Source organism: Haplochromis burtoni, unplaced genomic scaffold (genome assembly GCF_018398535.1).
Source record: "Haplochromis burtoni strain Fernald_Lab_line unplaced genomic scaffold, NCSU_Asbu1 Contig_475, whole genome shotgun sequence".
Lineage (NCBI taxonomy): Eukaryota > Metazoa > Chordata > Actinopteri > Cichliformes > Cichlidae > Haplochromis > Haplochromis burtoni.
The window spans coordinates 279374-299525 of NW_024582836.1; the positions used below are offsets into that span (position 1 = coordinate 279374).

General features: G+C 41.6%; 1 protein-coding gene across 2 annotated transcripts in view; it reads left to right on the plus strand.

Moving 5' to 3' along the window:
• The window catches only part of ttyh3b (tweety family member 3b), a 28903-nt gene that overhangs the window by 866 nt on the left and 7885 nt on the right, over positions 1–20152 (plus strand). For both annotated transcript variants that reach the window (XM_005946145.3, XM_005946146.3), the window contains exons 2-12: positions 669–854; positions 9925–10121; positions 15359–15470; positions 15549–15769; positions 16421–16516; positions 16677–16749; positions 16880–16955; positions 19173–19228; positions 19328–19420; positions 19508–19600; positions 19924–20060. In XM_005946145.3, the coding sequence (XP_005946207.1) occupies positions 729–854; positions 9925–10121; positions 15359–15470; positions 15549–15769; positions 16421–16516; positions 16677–16749; positions 16880–16955; positions 19173–19228; positions 19328–19420; positions 19508–19600; positions 19924–20060 (1280 nt within the window). In that variant the 5' untranslated portion in view covers positions 669–728. The remainder of the gene's footprint in view (positions 1–668; positions 855–9924; positions 10122–15358; positions 15471–15548; positions 15770–16420; positions 16517–16676; positions 16750–16879; positions 16956–19172; positions 19229–19327; positions 19421–19507; positions 19601–19923; positions 20061–20152) is intronic.

Genomic DNA, 20152 nt, shown 5'->3' on the forward strand with positions numbered 1-20152 from the left:
CCCCCCGTTCAAGACACATTTATTTCACGAAGCCTGTGTTTTTGCAGTATGGGCGTAAATTGGGTGACGCTGTCATGGATGCTCTTGTCATGCCATAATTCATGTACAGGTTTAACGTTTGGGCGAAATGTACACTTACTGAATGTCTTGTCGGGCTTTAATTACATTTAATAGGTTATTGGTGATAATTGTTGTGCGGTAGTAATATAGTATAATATAGTTATTATAATGCATTGTGATACTGGCAATAAGCCAAACATACATCACTGTAAAGGAAGGCAACCCCCCAAATAGTAAAGTCATATGTCATATTGCAGTCTTTTTGCCTTTGTAACAAAACACACAGAAACCTGTAACCCCTGTGTTTTACAGCAGGGGTGTTTTATATTGGTCCAATGAGAAATGATCACGAAAGATTCAGCAGCTATACTCTTATTGAAATTAATAAATTGTGAAAATATATGCATAACTAATGAATAAAGAGGGTATCCATTATATTGGCATTTTTGACCCGCCCTGTTAGTGGGTATTGATTACTGTTAGGTCATCACATTAGCCTTATGATAACATGCGAATGCTGCGTCTTACTCTTCATCTAATGCGTTTGGTGACATTAAAAGTTGCTTTGTGTCCTCCTCAGATGCAGTGATTGGCTGTTTCTTTTACAGTGTCCCTGTGAGGAATCGGGCTAAAGAGTGAAGTGAGAGCCGGCAGGCAGCTGCATCAGGATGGCGGCCGTGGTGAATTATTCTCCGCCTTGGTGGGTGAATCTGCTCCACCGGTTGCCTCATTTCAACATCGAGTTTCAGACAGTGAGCAGCGACTTCAGGCCAGAGGACTCTGAGTACCAGAAGGTAAGACAAGTGCGGGAGAATAATTACCTCCCACTCAGAAATTCATCATCTCCTTCATCGTGCAGCATTGCCTCATCATCGTACCTCCTGCCACATGCCCACACTGTAATTTCACAGCAGAGTGGCCAAGTGGTGACTGAAGCCGTCCTGCAGCTAGAGTTGTGGGGTCTCTCCCTGCATCGATCAGTGCGCTGTGTGAATGTGTGTGTGTGTGTGTGAGAGAGAAAAAAAGAGAGAATAAAATCTGTGAGCCTATTCTTGTTCCACAGTCATAGACAGATGAATCTATATAAATAGATACCGCATATGAATAGCCTGACTCTGTAGAAAAGCGAGAAGGTAAAGAAATCGTTCTGTCTTCCATTTATTTTCTGCCAAATACGTTTGTAGTCCACGTAGAGAGTAAATAAGGGAATAGAAATGCAATCTCAAACCCACTCGTGCTTGTCTGACAGTGGTTTAGCCTCTATTAGCCTTTTTAAAGACGTATTTACATTTGTAAACAGTGACTGGTTCATTGAACTGAAGTCTTGCAACAGATATCCGGATATTTGAATTGCACTGTAAGTCCCAGACCGTGGAGAACCTGTAAATCAATGAATTTAGTAATCAGTTAAGACTTACTTTTTTGCAAATTAAATTTAGTTTGCTGTAGAACTCCTATTCTGACACATAACATATCCAACATAACACAACGTAGTACTAAGCACCGAAGGTACTTATAATTTCAAAAAATAAAATCAAACGAAGTAAGTAAACACTGTTTTACACTCTGAAACTATAAACCTTTGTTAACAGTGTTTTTTTTCACCTTGTAAAGCGCGTGGCATGATGCAGTGTTGGTAGGCTGGAGCAGCTACACAGAGCTGTGCAGGACCCCGTCTACGTGCTGAAACTGTACTGTCACCTGATGGCAGTGCCAAAAACACATGGAGCAGTCAGTAATGTGGGCTGTTTGTCCCATTGTTTGTGCTTTAACCCCTGTCATGATCAAACAGGAAAAAACAATGAAAAAAGCCATTGTCTGAGGTCTTGTGATTTTTATTTTTTTATATTTACATTTTTTTGCCCTTCTTCTTGTTCATCGAGAACTCTGCTGTTGTTCCCCTCAATCTCCAAGCCAACTAGTCAGCCAATTAGCAGTCAACCTATGAATAGCATGATCGACGTTGGTTAAATTCCCATAATTCTTCCCTCTGTTTAGCAAAAAAGGTACCAGTTGGACACCTTTCAATGATAAAATGTGGTGGTTTGTGAAAGTATCATCACTCTTGATGAACTGCTTGCAGCTCATACATATATGCAATCTGTAATATGAGGTAGTGAGTAGGAATTGATTTCTTGGCTCTCTAGACACCATTAGAAGTGTAGGAACCAATGGCCACAAATAAATCACAGACAATTTTGAAAACCTATTAATATGTAAAGTCATTTATCACTGGCAGAAATCCCAATGCGATTGTCCTACTTGTATATCATTATCAGTGTAATATCTGCTGATTTGCGAGGGTTGGTTGGACAAAATATGCAGTCAGCACTTTGTGCTCTCTGATGGTCTGTTTTTCCACAAATTTTCAGCATTTTATTGGATTAAAATGAACCTGATACTTGGAAAAAACTAATGAGGAAAAATCCCAAATTAGATTTCTTTGAAAGCATAAAACTAATTGATATCATTCTTGGATTAAACACTGACTGAGTCAGGAACGGTGCATTGGAAAGCAGCTTCATCTTGAAAGAGGGGGGGGGGATTTGCCCCAGTTTTGCTGCATTTCATTAGAATCCTCAAACAAGGTGACTCCCAGGTCTCTGCAGCAGTAAACCCAGCCTCGCTAGGCCATATAAAGCAAAGGCACATCACTCAGGATCTCACATTTCATGCACCGCAGTCATCCCTCAATGCATTTGCTGACACTACGGGGAGAGAAGGGAGGGCGTACAAGTTCATGCGCTGAGCGTGGGAAGGCACCCACAGCCACGAACAAGGGGAGGGAGATGAGAACCGGAGAGAGAAGAAGGGAGAGAGGAGGAGGAAGAGGAGTGAGAAAGATAAAAAAGGGACTGATTGGAGCCGAGAGGAGAGAGAGAAGGCTCCATGAGCCATGGGAGGTGCTTCCAAATTGCCAAATAGCCACTTCCTGCGAGCTATTCAGTGTTTAACTAAGGGCCTTTGTAGATGTGTGTGCCAATGTGTTTGCCCACTGGAATTTTAAGGACCCCCCTTTTAGACTAATTACATCCTGACATATTTTAGCAAACGAGGCGGTTTCTATGTCAGTGAGGGTTTTGTGCTACGACCATACGTTTGTTTGTACAGCTGTAGACGTTGCGTGCACTGTGTATATATATATATATATATATATATATATATATATATATATATATATATATATATATATATATATATATATATATATATACATACACACACACATACATATATGTCACGTACAGTATGTTCGCTTTCTGTGTCAGCGCGTATTTAGAGCTTGCTCGTTGAGATGAGGTCACACAGCTCCCTTGGGGGGGTTTCGTGTGTGTTATTTCGCAAGCGTGTGTGTGAGTGAGTGAATGTAGGGGTTCCATTCAGGGTGAAATCGTTAATTCTGGCTAGACGCAGAGGAGGGAGAGATAGAGGTTGAGAAGGACAAGGAGAAGGAGGGTGAGTTGGACTGGGGGGAGGGTGAAGGGGAGGGCTGGAGTCTGTTGTGGAAGAATGCTCTCTTTCTTTCTTTCTTTCACTCTTTCACTGAAGCCCGTCTTTAGATTGGCTCAGTATATCTGTCTCAAAGGCTTTCATGCATCTACTCATCCAGCTGAGAAGCACATAAACACTCGGGCGCACACATAACAAACAAGGTCTTACACAGTGTCTTTCAGCACACGGTGTTCGTCACCGCACCACACGTACTGCATTCTCACACACACACACACACACACACACACACACACACACACACACACACACACACACACACACACACACACACACACACACACACAATAGAGAGAGATTCTTCTGTGCAGTGTTTTTCTTTCTGATGTGATTTGGCTCGGGTTCATTTGCATTCAGCTTTTGAAGCTGGTCACAAAAAAAAAGAAAAAAGCTCTCCTCTCACACCATGTCTCACTCACTGGTCTGTGATGACTTTGACTGTAGTGGGGATGCTGACTCTGTGGCTTTGTGAAGAAAACCGTTTGCGTTTTTTTTCCTGGATAGCTGAAATAGGAGCTCTTATCCTGAGGTTCTGCATTTGTGTTCATCTGTTTGCGTTATGGTGGAATCGCAAAGTCAGCTCGCAGCCACAGTTAAGCAGCTGCAGAACATTACAGAGGAATCATGTGACCTGTAATAACACACACTTTCATATTGCCAGCTGTGGAAAGTAAGTCAGTAATTGGTATTTTGGATGGTTTGCTACAGTTTGCACTGAAGAAGGCATTTCCTCGTAGCAGTTTAGAAAGATGATGCTAGCGTTGAATGTTTCTTGTGTGCGCTGCCCATGCCTTTATGCTTTGGTAACTCTTTGACCCAGTGGCACAGGTGAATATTAACAGAATGAACTTGAGGTCAGTGAATGCCTCAGGAAAGAAGTTGAGAGGATAGTAGGCCAAATTACAGAGTAACACACAGGCAGGGAGAGTGCAAGGACAACTCAGTGAAGTGGAAGTGATTGATCCTGTCATCTCAAACACACACACACATGCACGCACACTTGTGGGAGTGCACGTACACACACTTAAATGGGCAGATTGAAAGTAGATCAGTGTGCCGGGGTGTTTAACGTTTAGCCCCTCCTCCAGCCTGCAAGCTGATCTCTAGTGTGGAGATGTGCACGCACGCACACACTAATGTACACCCAGGCTCACCATGCTTATTAGGGGCTAATTGATCCACGCCTAATCTGCACTGATGGTTTGTTAGCCTGACAGTTAATCTAACAGCCATCAAGCACACCAGGAGGAGTTCTATGAGTACTAGGTCAGTTGTTGTTGCTTTGTAAACATAACAGTCATGACTCGCTGATTTGCACTTTTCACTGGCAGGTGATCATTCAAATCATATTTCGTGCAAACCGTGAGATATCTTTCATTTCTAGCTGCTTAAACATAAACTTTCACTTCATTACGTCTCTTAACCACACTAAGCACTGAGTAATTTTGGGGTTTGATAATCTCCAAGACCCAATTTGTGATGGGTTAGGGTTTTCACTTTTTTCTACTGAGTACTGAGCCAGCCCTTATCTCTTTACAGTTTGCTTCCAAGGTGCCAGAATTTGTTGAAACTTTTTAGTGGTCTTTGACATACATAAAAAAGTAATGCACCAAAGAGATGATTCCCATATCTCAGCATTTCAGTGCAGTGTCTCCTTAAAAGATCTGAGTGAACTGGACAAGTGGAGGACACAAAACAGATGTATTAAGCAGATGAACAGTATCTGAAAGTCATGTCCTTAAGAAACAAAAAAATAAACAACGACACGACACAGGACCTGTAAAATGCATCTGGCCTTTTAGTTGATCCATCTATTGTTCTCCAAAGCCTTATCGGAAATGGTGTCGGTGGAAGGGTGACTGTGAAGAAGTAATTCTTTAGGAGGGGAAAGAGGGAGAGAAAGCTGAGGTATGCCAAATTACACAAGAACTGCACTGAAAATCAGTGGCAGTGGGACTTATGGGGTGACGAATCCAAATTTGAAAGCTTTTGTCCAAAGTGTTGTTAGTCTGCACAGAAGAGGTAGAACAGTGAGTGTCTACAGCCATCTGTAAAACAGGGTGGAGACTGTCATTGTTTTGGGAGAATTATGAACAGAGAAAAGTATCATCAGATTTTGATCCACCGTGCAATACCATCTGGAAAGCATCTCATTGGCAAATCCTTTATTTTTCAGCATGACAATGATCCCAAACAGTGCTACAAAGGCATACCTGGATAGAAAAACAATATCGGTTATGAATACTATCAGTGATAGCATTGGCCTTAGAGGAGGATCATCTTTATGGAACAAAACGCGGCCAGCATCCAAAGAAGAGCTTTGAATGTCCTTCAAGAAGCCTGGAATAAGAAATTAGAAGAAAGTTTGCCTAAAATGGTTTCGTCTGTGCTGAAGAATAAAAGGGGTTTAATATTCCAAATATTGACTTTCAAGCTCACTAAAATTGTACAAACTCTGTTTATGCCTTATATGGCGTATCTTATTAATTTTCATTTACACGTGTTTAGGTAAATTTCAATGGTGTTTTAAGACTTTTGCATTGGATTGTATATGTAATTCTTTATATGAACAGACTTAATAGTCTGTAGTATAGTTTATCTATAGATAGCTTTATTGTATGTAGTTGATTTTAGTTGCATTTGTTTGAACTACTTGTTTTTTTGATGATCTGTTTACTAGTTGTTTTTCAGACGCCCAGGTTTTCTGTGAAAATTGCTTTTTTAAAATCAAAAATGCACACTCTGAAAATGTGAGTTTATTGATGAAAAAATGACATTTAATTCGTTTTTAAATACTGTTTTGACTAATGCCAATTTTTAAGCCCTGCAGTTTGATTGCATGGCCTAGCCTACGTTTTTCACGAGTTTAAGCTGTGTTTGGAGGCTTGGGTTTTCACCTTTCAGCCCATCATATGGGAACAGGAGATTTTCTCTGTGTTCACAGTGAGTTTCTTTCCAATGTTGTAGCAAAGCATGTCGCAGCCTTGCTGTCTCACTCATGCTCTGTGTTTAATTTGGTTAACCAAACAATTGTATTAACCCTGAAAGACATGCTATAAACAGTCCAAAAATATTTCCCTGCCTAGCAACAGTAAGGCTGTAAATAAGACTTGCAAACACAAAAACAAATCTGCAGAAAGAATTACCTAGTCCCCTGATATCTGATGATCTTCTCATTCATTCAGGCCAGTACAGTATTCTTTTTTTCTTTTCCATTTTGGCTTAGTCATTGCATGAATCTGTTTCAGTGCCGTGCCGAAGGCTGTCTTCAGACTGCAGGCAGAAGTCTAGTTATTTTTTCTGGTTTCTGAACTGAAATTTACATTCACAATTCTATTATGTAGTTAAAATAGCCTGTGACAACCTGAAAATTGTCTCTGTGAAGCAATTCATGGTACAATGCCACCACTCATGGCTCCGACTCTGCACCCACACACGCCACAAGAAATGCCATAATTAAAAAGCTGGCTGTCGTCTTTGTGCTCTTTGTCATCTGCTCACAAATTTTCCCACACAAACTTATGAAGTAGAAAATGTAAACACTAACTGTGACCTCCATGTTTATTTCTGTATGACATGTGACGTCTTTGCCATTGTTCTTTTGGGCATGCGAGTCACCACAGCATCGTGAGCAGTTTGCTCTGAAATCCGATCTCGGCCACTTGAAAAAAAACATAATCCAACCAAAATTGAACTTTTATGAAAGGGGAAACCGTGAATTCATGTAAAAAATATTACTTTCTCTCCATGAATGTGTCCTACTAGTGACATGTATCATAATGTATATGTGCAGTTTTATTGCCAGTCTGTTATGGTTAATCTGTATCTCCATTTAGTTTAAATCCCTTTGTTGATTTTACATACACACATACCTATACATAATACCATAGACTAAGAATCAGGAAACTCATGTCATTTCCTCTCTCATCATCTTTAATCTGTTGGGAGGAGACAGTCAGGGATAGCTGGGTAATAACCAGATTTCTTCTCCTTGTCCTCCTCCTTCTTTCTGATGAGCAGGGCTCAACATTGCTAATAGCACATTTGCTGAGATGGACCCTCACTAATGAGTATTTTTTCTTACAGTCAGAATTTGCACAATAAAATACTTAAATTTTTTAAAATAAAACTACTGGAGGGGATAATTTAAGACAGACCTGTTTGTTTTGTACAGCACAGCTATTTTAGGAATAAGCGTGTGGTAGTGTAATAAGACAACTTTTAAAACTACACAAATGGCAGACAATGGCCAAGGCACGTAGTGTGTAAACGTCGTCAACACTGTGGACTCCATAACTGCAGAGCTCCAAACCACCTCTGGCATTAACATCAGCAAAAAACTGCACCGGGAGCTTCGTTGGTTAGATTTTCAATGCTAAGCAGCTCCTGTAGGTATAAAGTATAGCTAGCTCAGTACTTTTGTCCATATACTATAGTTGTAACTTATCTTGTAATGAGGTACATCACATTTAAACATTGCACCAGGTCACAGCCATAACTGTAGGATCTCACACAGTAGACTGATGCGTTTAGTAAATAATGATGCCTGGCATGTTTCACTACACATATACTGTATGAAAAATTTTGCTGTAGTATTCTAATGAACCCATACCTGATTAGATTGGCTCTAGCCCCCTATGTGTTGGTATGGTGCTATAGTGCTGTTACATGTGCCTCAGCTCACACACCAAGAAGCACTGACATTATTAGGGTGCATAGTTTTTCTTAATGTGAAAAGAGATTTGTGCCTTCAAAGACAAGTTATCACTTATATGCTTTTGTGAGTAGCTAGCGTGAATTGTACTGCTTACTGAAAAAGTCCAATTTAAAGAGACAGTGAAAGTAGAAATAGAAGTGAGAACATTGCAGTTTTAGCTGGCCCCTCATCCTAACATTTTAGACTAAGATGCTGAACACGCAAACGTGGCACAGTCTCTTACTAACAGGTTAGCACTGTTTTTTGTGCTCATGCTAGCATGCTAACATTGGCGTCTAGCTCAGTTGGATTTCCAGCTCAGAAAGTCCTTTACTTCAAAAGTAGTGCCATGCCTAGTGGTTTTGACATCGCATTGAATATAGGTGCTTAGCAACTCGTTTAGACCCATATTTACACATAGCTGGTTCAATCCTTAGGAGGATGTTCATGTTTCTCCATTATTTTTTCATTGGAACCATTCTAAGAGGCTCAAGGAAGAAGACCTTTAAAACTGCAGTGATTGTCTGTTTTTCTTCGTGTGTGTGTTCTTTTTTTTGCTCTTCTAATCCTTGCACGAATCCTGTTGGGTTGAGAGACACAGTCCCAGAGATTGCTTTTCCTGATATATTTTAATAAGCTTAAAGATGTAAGGGCATTGCCGTCTGGAAATCAGCAAAAATATGAGGTCAGTAGCAAAAAAGCAGCAGTTTAAAATCTTGGGAAGTCAGGAAGTGTTTGTGGAGGTGGAGTCCCATTGTGTTTATCATCAAGGGTCCCCAGAGTTGCACTGTTGCAGTTTGTCACCATGTAGCTCCGTGGCAGGATTCCTTTGTCTGCCTTAAGTAGTCTAGCAGGTGGAGATTTTTGGTTTTCCAGAAACGTGTAATTGTCCCTCATGGTCCTCCAGTACAATGACTTTTCCAGACAGTCCCAGAGGGGAAAGAAAAATCAACATTTCAGCGTGTGTAAGATAAAAAAAGATTTCATCAGTCCCAGCCAAACTGCTGTAACAGCTCTCGTGTCTGTCTTTACCGGCTTCTTCCTTTTTTAGAGTTCACTTCAGTCATTTTTCACATCTGCTTCCTTGTACGTCTCTCCAGCGTGTCTTTTTTTGTTTCAAATTTACTCCCCCTACTTCTCCTTCTGTCTACCCCCATCACCCCCACCCTCTTTTACACTTCAAAGCTTTTAGAGGGTATGTGATCTGTGTGGTGGGTCTCTGGCGCATACAGCTCCCCAGCAGCAGCGCTTCCTCTCACTCGTGGAGGTGTGTGTGTGCATGTGCTTGATGGTGTGCAAATACAGTACAAGGTAAAAATTTTATGGTGTCTATCAAAAGCCCATTTAACAGTCACTATTTTGGGGGCCTCAAGTAGCAGGAGACAGGAACACAGTTTTGCAAATACATTCACATGTGTCTGGCAAATCATGTGGTCTGTTGGTGTGTCTGGTTTCTGTTCATATCAGCTAATTTGCTTCCTTAACCCACATCCTAAATGGCCCACTTCCTTGTGATAAAGGAAACCTCTCAAACACGATGCATCTGAATGAATCAAGACAAAGTTTAATGGGAAACGTGTAACACAAACTGTACAAAAATCACAAATGTCTTGTTTTTGCTCATTGTTTTTTTGTTTTTTCTCTCACTCTTTCCTCAGTCTGTGTTGCTCCTCGGTGCTGTGGCGTTGCTGTGTTTGGGCCTGGACCTTATTTTCCTCCTTTTCTACTCTTTCTGGCTTTGCTGCCGGCGGCGCAAGAGTGATGAGTCCTCACACTCCCATATGCACTCCCAGCAGCCTAGCGCTGACTGCTGCTGCACCGCTTGGTGCGTCATCATTGCCACACTCGTCTGCAGGTGAGACGTTATTCCTATGAGATCGACTCTTCTGTACAATGTGATGAAGCTGTTTGTGCTTGAGTGCGTTTAGCAACATCCACCTTTGCATCACAGTCTGTAAGATGAGTAAGGGAGGATTGTGTCTCATTGACTTTGAATGAAGTAATGTCGTGTGTTGCTGAACTGAATTGTGGATCTGCTGCTTCACTTTACTTATGCTGAAAAGTTGATGAAAGTTCAGAATGTTGAGCACCATATCAGCCACGTTTATTCAAATGCTCCAGCACTAGCTAGCTCTCGTTAATGTAAAGGTATCCACAGCAACTTGGTTGGCTTGCCTTAAGAGTGCCAGTGTTGCTAAGACTTTATTTAAAGTTAGAAGTTGGAAATGTTGACTTCCAAGACTGAATTTATAACTGGAACGCCCCCTCAAGTTGGATTTCCAGCTCAGAAAGTCCTTTACTTCAAAATCCATGTTGGTGGAAGTGCACATAAAAACTGTAAAACCTCTCATCTGTACTACTACTGTTTTGTATTACTAAATAATACAAAACAGTAATAATAATGTACTAAATAAGTCACACACAGAGACCCAACCAGGCTCCATCTTTGTGTTTAAGGGCAGAAAAACAGACTACAGACTGTATTGCTAGATGGATGATTCTACATTGCTAGTAGCAAAACAAATCCTCTTCTTTCCTTTCTTTTCCGGCTTGAACGCAGTCAAGTCGGGAGTGATGTCATTCCCTGCTTTGACATCTGACTTCGGAGGTAAATGAAGCGCAGCATTAGACCATCAATCCTGCAAAGAAACAAAACAAAACAAAAGTCAGGGATGCCTTTGTTTGGCAGTGCTTAAGTGTGAATGCTCCCATAGGGCTGAGCCAGCATAATTAGCTATTCACTTGGAAGAGTTGCCCTCTAGCCCTGGACTCAAATTTTCTCAGGGGGTTGCTAAGAAAAGCGTTATACAGCCAGTTAGTGTACAGCGTGCAGCTGAAAAGGGATAGCAGGCTTGTAGTGCTTGACTAACAGGCTGAGCAGTGATGACTTAAGGCAAACGTTTTAATTTTCTTCAATCAGAACAAGTTTCTCTCATCATTACTTTGGTGCAGTGAGTAGCATGAGCAGAATGACTTTGGATTTTTTATTTGTCTCTTACTTGTATTATATGTGTACAACAAACACATGCAGTCAACATGTAAATAATTTTTGAATTAGTTATCATTAATAACTAGTTTTGTCTTAGCGCACATTGCATCCAAGGTATACAGAAGAGCATTTCTGAAGCAGCCTTGAAGCAAAAGGTCTACAGCAGCGGAAAACCACACCAAGTGACACTACAGTCAGCTAAGAGCAGGAAACTGAGGCTACAATTCACTCAGGCTCGCTGGCCTCAAGCCCTGTATTAACGGTTCAGGCTGCTGCTGCTGGTGTAATGGTGTGGGAGATTGTTTTCTTGGCACACTTTGGGCCCCTTAGTATCTTCTTTACATATTACAGTGACTTGCCTATACTCAGGTGCAGCATTTTGTAGTTATTTAAGATCGTGATCGTTTCCCCTCTCTCCACTGCTCTGTTTCAACATGTGTGTGTGAGTGTGTTTATCTGCTTTGCCATGTGTATGTTAGTGTGTTTATCTATTTAACCATATGTGTGTATGTGGGGCTAGCCAAGTAGAACATATAAAGTAAAGATAACAAAAGTGTGCAGATCAATGATAACTCGTCATGACACTGTAAGCGCTATAAAATCTTTCCAGAAAGTGTTAATGCCTGAAATGGTACGCCTCATGGTGGGTAAGCTAGTCCTGATGAGAGAATTAGCAGGTCTATTACAGCTGCACGCCCTGACAGGACAATAGATAAATAAAAAGAGGCCGAGGGTAAGAAGCTGACAGTGAAATGCAGAATAGGTGGCAATGGTGGCAAGTCACCATTCCAGCTGCTGTATCACATGCATGAAGCCCATGTGGCATATGTGGGAGCCAGCCAGGTGGTGACACTTCAGTGTTTGTGTTTATCTGACTCTGAAGGCTTTGTACGCTCTGGGTTCTTTAACCCAAGTGACCCAGCGGTAGGATATTTTGACCGCAGATACTGGAGTGTGTGTGGGCTCTGCTCTTACACAAAGACACAGACGAGCACATTTCTGCCTGCTTAGAGACACACAGACTGTTCCTCTTTCAGTTACCCTCTCATCAATTTTATGCCTCTCCTCTGCTGACTTTTTCCTTCCTCTCTTTCCATTTCTACATCTCTAGTCCTCCTCCTTTATTTATTATTTCTCTCTGTTCGGCCTTCTTCCTGGCCTAGAAAGGTTGCCATGGAGACAGAAGCAGATTTGATGCAGAGACGAGAAATGAATTATACAGTCGGGGAAGCTGTCTTTGTGTATGTGTGTGTGTGCATGTACGCACATTAGCGTGACTCAGAGCTGAAGATCGTTGTTTTGGAGGTTTTCATATGTTATGATTAGCTGTAATATTTCTTATTGAATATGGATCTGAGTATATGTGAACGCATTTGCGTGTGATTTTGTGTGCGTGCGGTTCCATGCGTTTTTTTTTTTGGGGGGGGTTTTTTGGTTGGTCCACAATTTAATATGACATCATGTGTTATTTTTGGCTCAGCTCCAGCTACATGTGGGCTTCCTTCATTTGTGTGCAGCTGTAGTGTGTTTATACAGGAGACTCTGTAGCTTGCTTTAGGGTTTTTTTTTGCTGTTGTTGTGAAAAGATCAGCCAAAAAACAAAAAGATCGACATATTTGATTATTAGTTATTTTCTCAAATAACAAACTGGCTGCCAAGAATGAACTGAACACTGTATTTGAATAACTGATTGTAAAATGCATATCCAAAAACACATAGAGAACAGGTAAGGTAACATGAACTGCTGAACTGTGGATCAATGTAAATGGCTGGATTCCTGTGAAATTTGAATCTAGTAGAATGATCAAAACAATTACATAGAGAGATCATTGGATCAAAAAATATGCATAGCTCAAATGGCTGTTGCTGAAAAAAAAAAAGTCAGCCATGTGTCTCATTTTCTCATATAATATTAGTGAGAATATCCAAAAGCAGAACACAGAGGGAGGCAGGGAAAGCAATAGAAAATGAGCATTTACTGTCAGATCAAACCCAGTCCAGAGTCCAGTCTGAAAAGGTAAACAAGAATCCATAAAGAAGCACCAAAAGAACAAGGAGCAAGGGAACAAACGGGAGAACAACAGGGAACAAACAGACGAGCCGACACACATTGATCGGTGTCTAGATGCAGGTGAAAACAGTGAACAGCGGACCGTCTCGAAGTAGGGAAACAAAAGCAGGAAGTAAAACCAAAACAAGGCACACGAGAAAACTAACCTTCAAAGTAAAAATGGTAGAGGCAAATAACTAATGACGAGACATGAAGACAGCAACGCTGAACAAGAGACAGAATCTGTGGGACTCACACAGAGGGAGAAAACAGTAAAACTAATAAAAACCACGGGCACTATGACACTCACCCTGTATGTATCATACACTTTATATCAATTTTGATTAATCAAAATGTTTTTGATGACATTATTGCAGATAATGTATGAAATTAGAGCCAGAAAGGAGGCCTGGCCAGCACGAATTGGATTGGTGAATCCCCCAGAATAGTCTTAATAGTCATCAGCTGCTTTGTTAGTAGCGGTTTTAATCATCAGAATGCTGTCTGCTAACTGAATGCATTTATTTTGGACTGCAGTGAATCTGTTTGCACTGGAATTGATCATAACCCAGCGTTGTATTCAGCGTTTACTTTCTTATCTGCTAAGCTCCGTCTGACTGCACTTAAGTGTGCTCATTTAGGTAGAACAAAGCATTTTTAGCTCATGAAGTCTGAAGCAGAAACTAAACAGAGCGCAGTTTCTTTGAGGTGACCTCGTTAAGAACAGCTTGCTGTTCCTAAAAGGCAAAAAGATGTTCTAGTAACGTATTTGTATTCTCCCGTTTGGAGGTTGTTTGTGTTATCAGAACTAAGCTGGATAGTGTTTACTGTCTCTTATTTGATTTCTCAACTTTTGCCTTAAAGGAGGATCTCTGTCTGTTTCATATCCTAAGCTTATGCAATCTCCTGATTGGAGCAGCTGGTATTAAAACCAGGGAGATAAAACTCATGGAGAGAGGAAAGGAGGGATAAAAGGGAACTAAGGGACAGAATGGGTGTTGGGTGAGAAGAAGAGGATGTGTAAACAGGAGCTGAGGGAGGTGGTTGACTGTTTAAGCTGAGATCACATGGAGGATGGAGTGAGATGATGGGAGGCAGGGATGGGTGGGGAAATGATAACTGATGAAGTAGACAGTGGGTACATCAACGCACAAAGCACATTAAAGGGCTACTGTGCTTGTTTTTTTATCACCACTCTGTTTTTCTTCTGTGTTTGCGGTTTTATGTCATGTATGTCATAAAGCTCTGAAACACACACGCAGACACACACACAGCGCAGACCCTGTTGTAAGAGGGGCTACTCAAAATCTAATGGGCTAGAATGAATTGCTGTAATAAGGGCCATAAATTTCTCTCTACAAATCTGTCTGGTGTTATTGTGCAGACAGCATCATCAATACAAAAGCATACAGTCGGGCACATGCATACAAGGGGAGGGCAGGAGCTTTTACAGGCTGAGTGAGGCTATAAAAGCATGGTGAGGAGGGGGGATGTCGGGGAAAAGGGGTCAGGAGTGACAAAACACAGAGTGGAGAAGATTTCTGTAACGGTGGTGGTGTTGGGCGGGCGACAGGTTAGTCGTAGCGTGAACATGGTTAAGGAGGACGTGGGCTTGAAATAAAGGAAAGTTGGGGGCCAGTAACCCCAGATATCGCAGCATATGTAATGTGTGAACGTGGGTGCAGAGCTGCAGAAGGATCATATTATTTGCGGTCTGGTGACCCAATTATTGTTTGGGCTCCGTGTGTGAGTGTGTGTGAGTGTGTGTGAATCATTCCTGGTAGTCCTGTGCTTACCCGAGGCTTTAGGGTGACACCAAAGCCGAAAAGCCAAAGTGCTCAATGTCGCCTGTTGCTGGTTGAAAGAGCAACTGCACTCAGCAGTTCAACTGTCAGTGGGTAGTTCTGTATGATATGAATTTAACCCCTTAGCAGTCCTATTAGTCCCCTAAACCATCCAATGTCCCGTGGGCGGTACGTCCGACTGCTAACAGTTTAAAGGTTAAATTATGTGCTGTGTTTACATGTGGGATGTCTTGTTTTCTGCCTCCTAGCGCTGGCATAGCCGTAGGATTCTATGGAAACGGAGAGTCGAGTGATGGAGCCGCGCGTTTAGCGTACTCCTTCCGTCATGCCAACCGCACCGTGTCTGGAGTGGAGAAACTGGTGAGTTGTCCACTGATTGCAAAAAATGTATTTATTTATTTATGGAAAACCTTCCTGATGACAGTTTTTTCTTTCTAGGTTTCAGACAGCGCCCTAGCCTTAAACCAGACTGTGGAGGAGAACTTGGTCCAGTTAGAGACAGCCTTCCAGGATCAGACAGATTATGTGTCCATCGTCCAGAAGCTCCAGGGACAGCTGGATGAGCTGGTGAGGCTGATGGTTGATGTTCCCTTCTGGTCCAATACTGAGATCTCCCTGGAGGACTTGGCCCGTAAAACGGAGGCCTTTGACTTTTACAGGTAACTACTGACCAGCATGGATTTTGTTTCTTGCTCAGACTCAAGACTACTCTTACATTCTCTCATACACAAAGTGTTATACTGTAAGGTTAAACTATTAAAACCACAGATGATGGGCCATATGTTCTGGTCATATCCTCAATCAAATCAAATCAGAATTTAAATATTTTAGGTGCACAACAGCAGAATTCAGCAAATGTTAGCAAGAAAAGGCAAAAATAACCAGTTCTAGTTCTAACCAGAATGAAGGTTACTTGCTTCCTCTGACAGACACATTGGATCAACAATGTCATGATGCACCTTTAAAGGGAGAGGCTGAGATACATGCTAAAAGGAGCTCTTAAAAGATATTCATGGATTATGTGGAGATTGTATCCTTCGCAGTAGTTTGTGAATGAATGGGTACTCTGATCTCATTCTTTAAGTGTGAATGGCTTTCATCCCTCTTTTTCTGTTCATGTTAACCTGCTTTGTTGTTTTTGGGGCAATGACAGAAAAAGTGGTTGATAAAAAAAACAGATTGTGATGCTGTTACGTGTCGAGTCTTCTAGTAAAGCTTTAATTAGCTTTTCCTTTGCATTGCATATGTATCTGTTTGACTTGGTGTTGTATGTTTGTATGAAACACTGTGATAATTATTTTTATTTACAGGTGGTTGGGGTACCTTGGCCTGTTGCTCTTTGATGTTCTCATTTGTCTTCTGGTGCTGTTTGGACTGATACGCAACTCTAGAGGCACTCTTATTGGGTATGCTACCTTACATCACACACCAAAGCCTGCTCCTATTGGACAGATCAAATTGTGTCCTGCCTCTGTGTGTGCTGAAACTGCCTCCTGTATAACGTGTTGGTAAGCTGAATCTTGCTTTAAAAAGATTTTTTTTTTTGGGGGGGGGGTTGTTCTTCAGAGTGTGTCTGCTGGGTGTTCTGACTTTGATCATCAGCTGGGGATCGCTGGGCCTGGAGCTGGCTGTCGCTGCTGTAAGTGTAACCATGGCAACACTGCTGAGCTCTCCGGCTCTGCAGTGATGTAATCTTTACCCACTGCTCGAGTGAGTTTGTTCAGCACGTTACTGTAGCCTGATGTGTCATGTGCACTCGCCTCCCACAGTCAGCCAGCGACTTCTGCGTCTCCCCCGATACCTACATCACCAGGGTGACCAAGGAAAACGATGTCATTAACCAAGGTATGGAGACGAGAAAATAAATCATTGGCCTTTTTTCAAAACCTTTTGTGCTTCTTTCACATAATCATAAAATGAATTTAACAAATTGTATTGCGGTGTTGTTGGCTTTGAAATGATGGCTTTTAAGATGGGGACCAGGTCTGTGACCACTTGCAGTCAGTTGCCCTCTGTAAAGCAACTTTGGTGGATGAAACAGCAAGAAGACAGAGTCTATGTGCCATCAGGTTGCGACTGGATGGAATCAAGTTGGAAATGAGGTCAAATCTGTTAACAGCAATTAACTGATATATATCGACGCTAATTGGATATCTGTTGTTGTCTACATGCACAGAAATTTACTTACAGTCAGAGTCCAGCCAGAACCTCTTAGATGTGATGTAGTTTCTTCAGGACAGTGAATTAACTGAAAAATGACAGGTTGTCTGTAACCTTGCTTTTATATAGAAATACAACCAGTGCAGTCGAATCTTCTGTTGGACAGAGATAATCACACACGAGTTACACTCATTGGCGCAGACTGACTCAGACTGTGAGCGTGTCTGTGTTTATGAATTATATTAATTTCACAGCTTTGCCAATCTGTCTGAGAGGGATTGCAGTCAGTCCAAGTTGGGTCACAATTCTTTGGAGACACACAACCTGTCGAGACCCATTGTGGTTGAAAATAGTGCTGAGACACTTAGGATGTCGCATGCTTGACCTGTGGCAGGAAAAAACTAAAGAAAAAAAACTAAATTAAAAGCAGTCATAAGGCAAGGAGGTTATTATCCTATTTCTGTTGTTGTGTGACTGATCCATAATCCACCTGTATTGACATTGGCTGTAGTGTGTCTAAACGGTGCTGGTAAGATAGGCATGAAGTGCTACAGGGCTAAAACAGCCTTTTCCAGTCTTGCAGACCACTGCCATCTATTTCAAAGTCTGTAAATCTGTGTGCAGTCCAAACCTTAAACCACAACTGTGGTCATAAGACGAGCTCATGAAGTGTTTCTGTGTTTTCATTTACTCGTTTTTATCTTCTAACGATTTACTTGTTGAAGCTGATTCTCATTTAACACTTTTAGTTGCAGTATGCGATAGCCACATCTCCATTATGGTTTTTACATCATTAATGAAGTCTAAGGGAAGTTAACAATCAAAATATGTCCGATTTTTCCCCCCCAAAAAATTAAAATCTGGTGGCTTTGTGCAAATAGTGATATTTCTTTTTTCAAATTTATATTATTTATATTTAACACACATAATTATAGTTTATATTATAATTTTCCCCATTTGTTTATCCTATGCAAATTTTTCCTGTCTACTTGCAGTTTCTTCACAGCCCCACCAGGGGTCTGTGGCCTACCATTTGGGAATCCCTGGATAAAAGAATATTTACAGTTATTTATGCTGCTTGAAGACAAAAGCATCCCACATTTTGTTTTGGTTTTCACCAAATAAAATATCAGAATTTAAAGAAAGAGTGCGACACTTTTGGATCCAGAAGTCCTGGAGAGGGGATTGTCATGTTTAGAAATTCTCTGTTAATTATAAATCCTGAACATTTTTTGGTAAAGTGATGTAGGGTACGACCCTTTATATGCAAATGCTGCATATTGACAAATAGTGTGAGCTGAAATGTCTCAAACAGAGTCCATTTTCCTCACTGACAGTTGAATCTCACCCTGACATGTTGGTGCTATTTAAAGAAACAAGTGTGTGTGTTTGTGTGTGTGTGTATCCAGCAGGATTGTGTTTGATTGGCACTCTGGTATCTAAAAGCTCTCACTCTCTCTCTGTGCTCACTGCAATGCATCAGCAACCCTGTACTCCCTGCTCGCTCTGCCCTTGCTTGTCTCAGATTCAGAAAAAAAACCCAACCTGACTACATTTCGTTTTTCATTTAATTGCATTTGTTCTCTCTTTCCATCCTGTTATATCCCTCTTTACTTCTCAGTTGCTCCGTTTCTTTGTCTCCATTTCTCTCCCTCGCTCGCCTCCTTTCACTCATCTAATGACTTCTGTTTGTCTGTCAGTTGTTTCCGCTTTGTCTGTTTGCTGTAGCGCACAGATGTTCCCTCTTTAACACACACACTGAATTATGCCTGAGTGGAATTGCAATCATGGCTCAATAGAGTCATACTGGATATTATTTTACACGTGAGGTTTTTAAATGAAACTGTGCAGTCCAAACGTTCCCATCGTCATAGTGATCTGTATTTACTGGCATGTTCGCAGATATCCTGCAGTATTACCTGACCTGCAGCTCTGGACAGATTAACCCCTTTCAGCAGGTGAGGTCTTTGTCATTGCTGTTGCATCGTTGGAACACAGTTTTCTGCAATTTCTTCCTTTCACGAGGCTGTTTTGCTTTGTTTTTTTGTTTTTTGCAGAGGCTGTCGGGGAGCCACAAAGCATTGGTGGAGATGCAGGATGATGTGGCAGAGTTACTGAGATCAGCAGCACGTGACTTTGCCAGCACCAAGGTGTGTCTGTGTGTCTAGATGTACATAAGAGCAGATATTTACAGTATATTTGAGCATACATGTGTAACCTTCGCTCTGCGTGTGCAGGGGAATCTCGAGCAAATCCAGTCTGTGCTGAATTCCACCGAGGTGGGCCTGCACCAGCTGACTGCTCTCGTCGACTGTCGCAGCCTGCACATGGTGAGTTACAGGGTGTGTTGTGGTAAAGATAACGTCCGTAATTGAAGCTTAAAGTAGACGTGTGCGGTGACTCTACGGCACGGCTGACGCCGTTTTACGCTGTGCAGTTACATTTCTGTTGAGATGCACACCAGATCATGACGCAGGCTTTCAGAGGTTATGGTGAAGTAGAAATCCCCTGCGACTTCTCTCCTCTCCTCGTGTGGTGGAAACATGCACAGTAGCTTTATTTTTTTTCCCTTTGTGTGACTGTAAATAAGGAATTGATTCATTAAAGGACTACTTTAGGGCCAAAGCTCTCCTCTACTCACCTCTCCTCGTAGGACTACGTCCAAGCACTGACTGGCTTGTGTTATGATGGCGTGGAGGGTCTCATCTACCTGGTTCTCTTCTCCTTTGTCACTGCTCTGATGTTCTCCTCTATTGTGTGCAGTGTGCCGCACACCTGGCCTGGCAAGAGGTAACACACACCCACCCTCACATTCTCTCATTCACACACACACACACACACACACACACACACACACACACACACACACACACACACACACA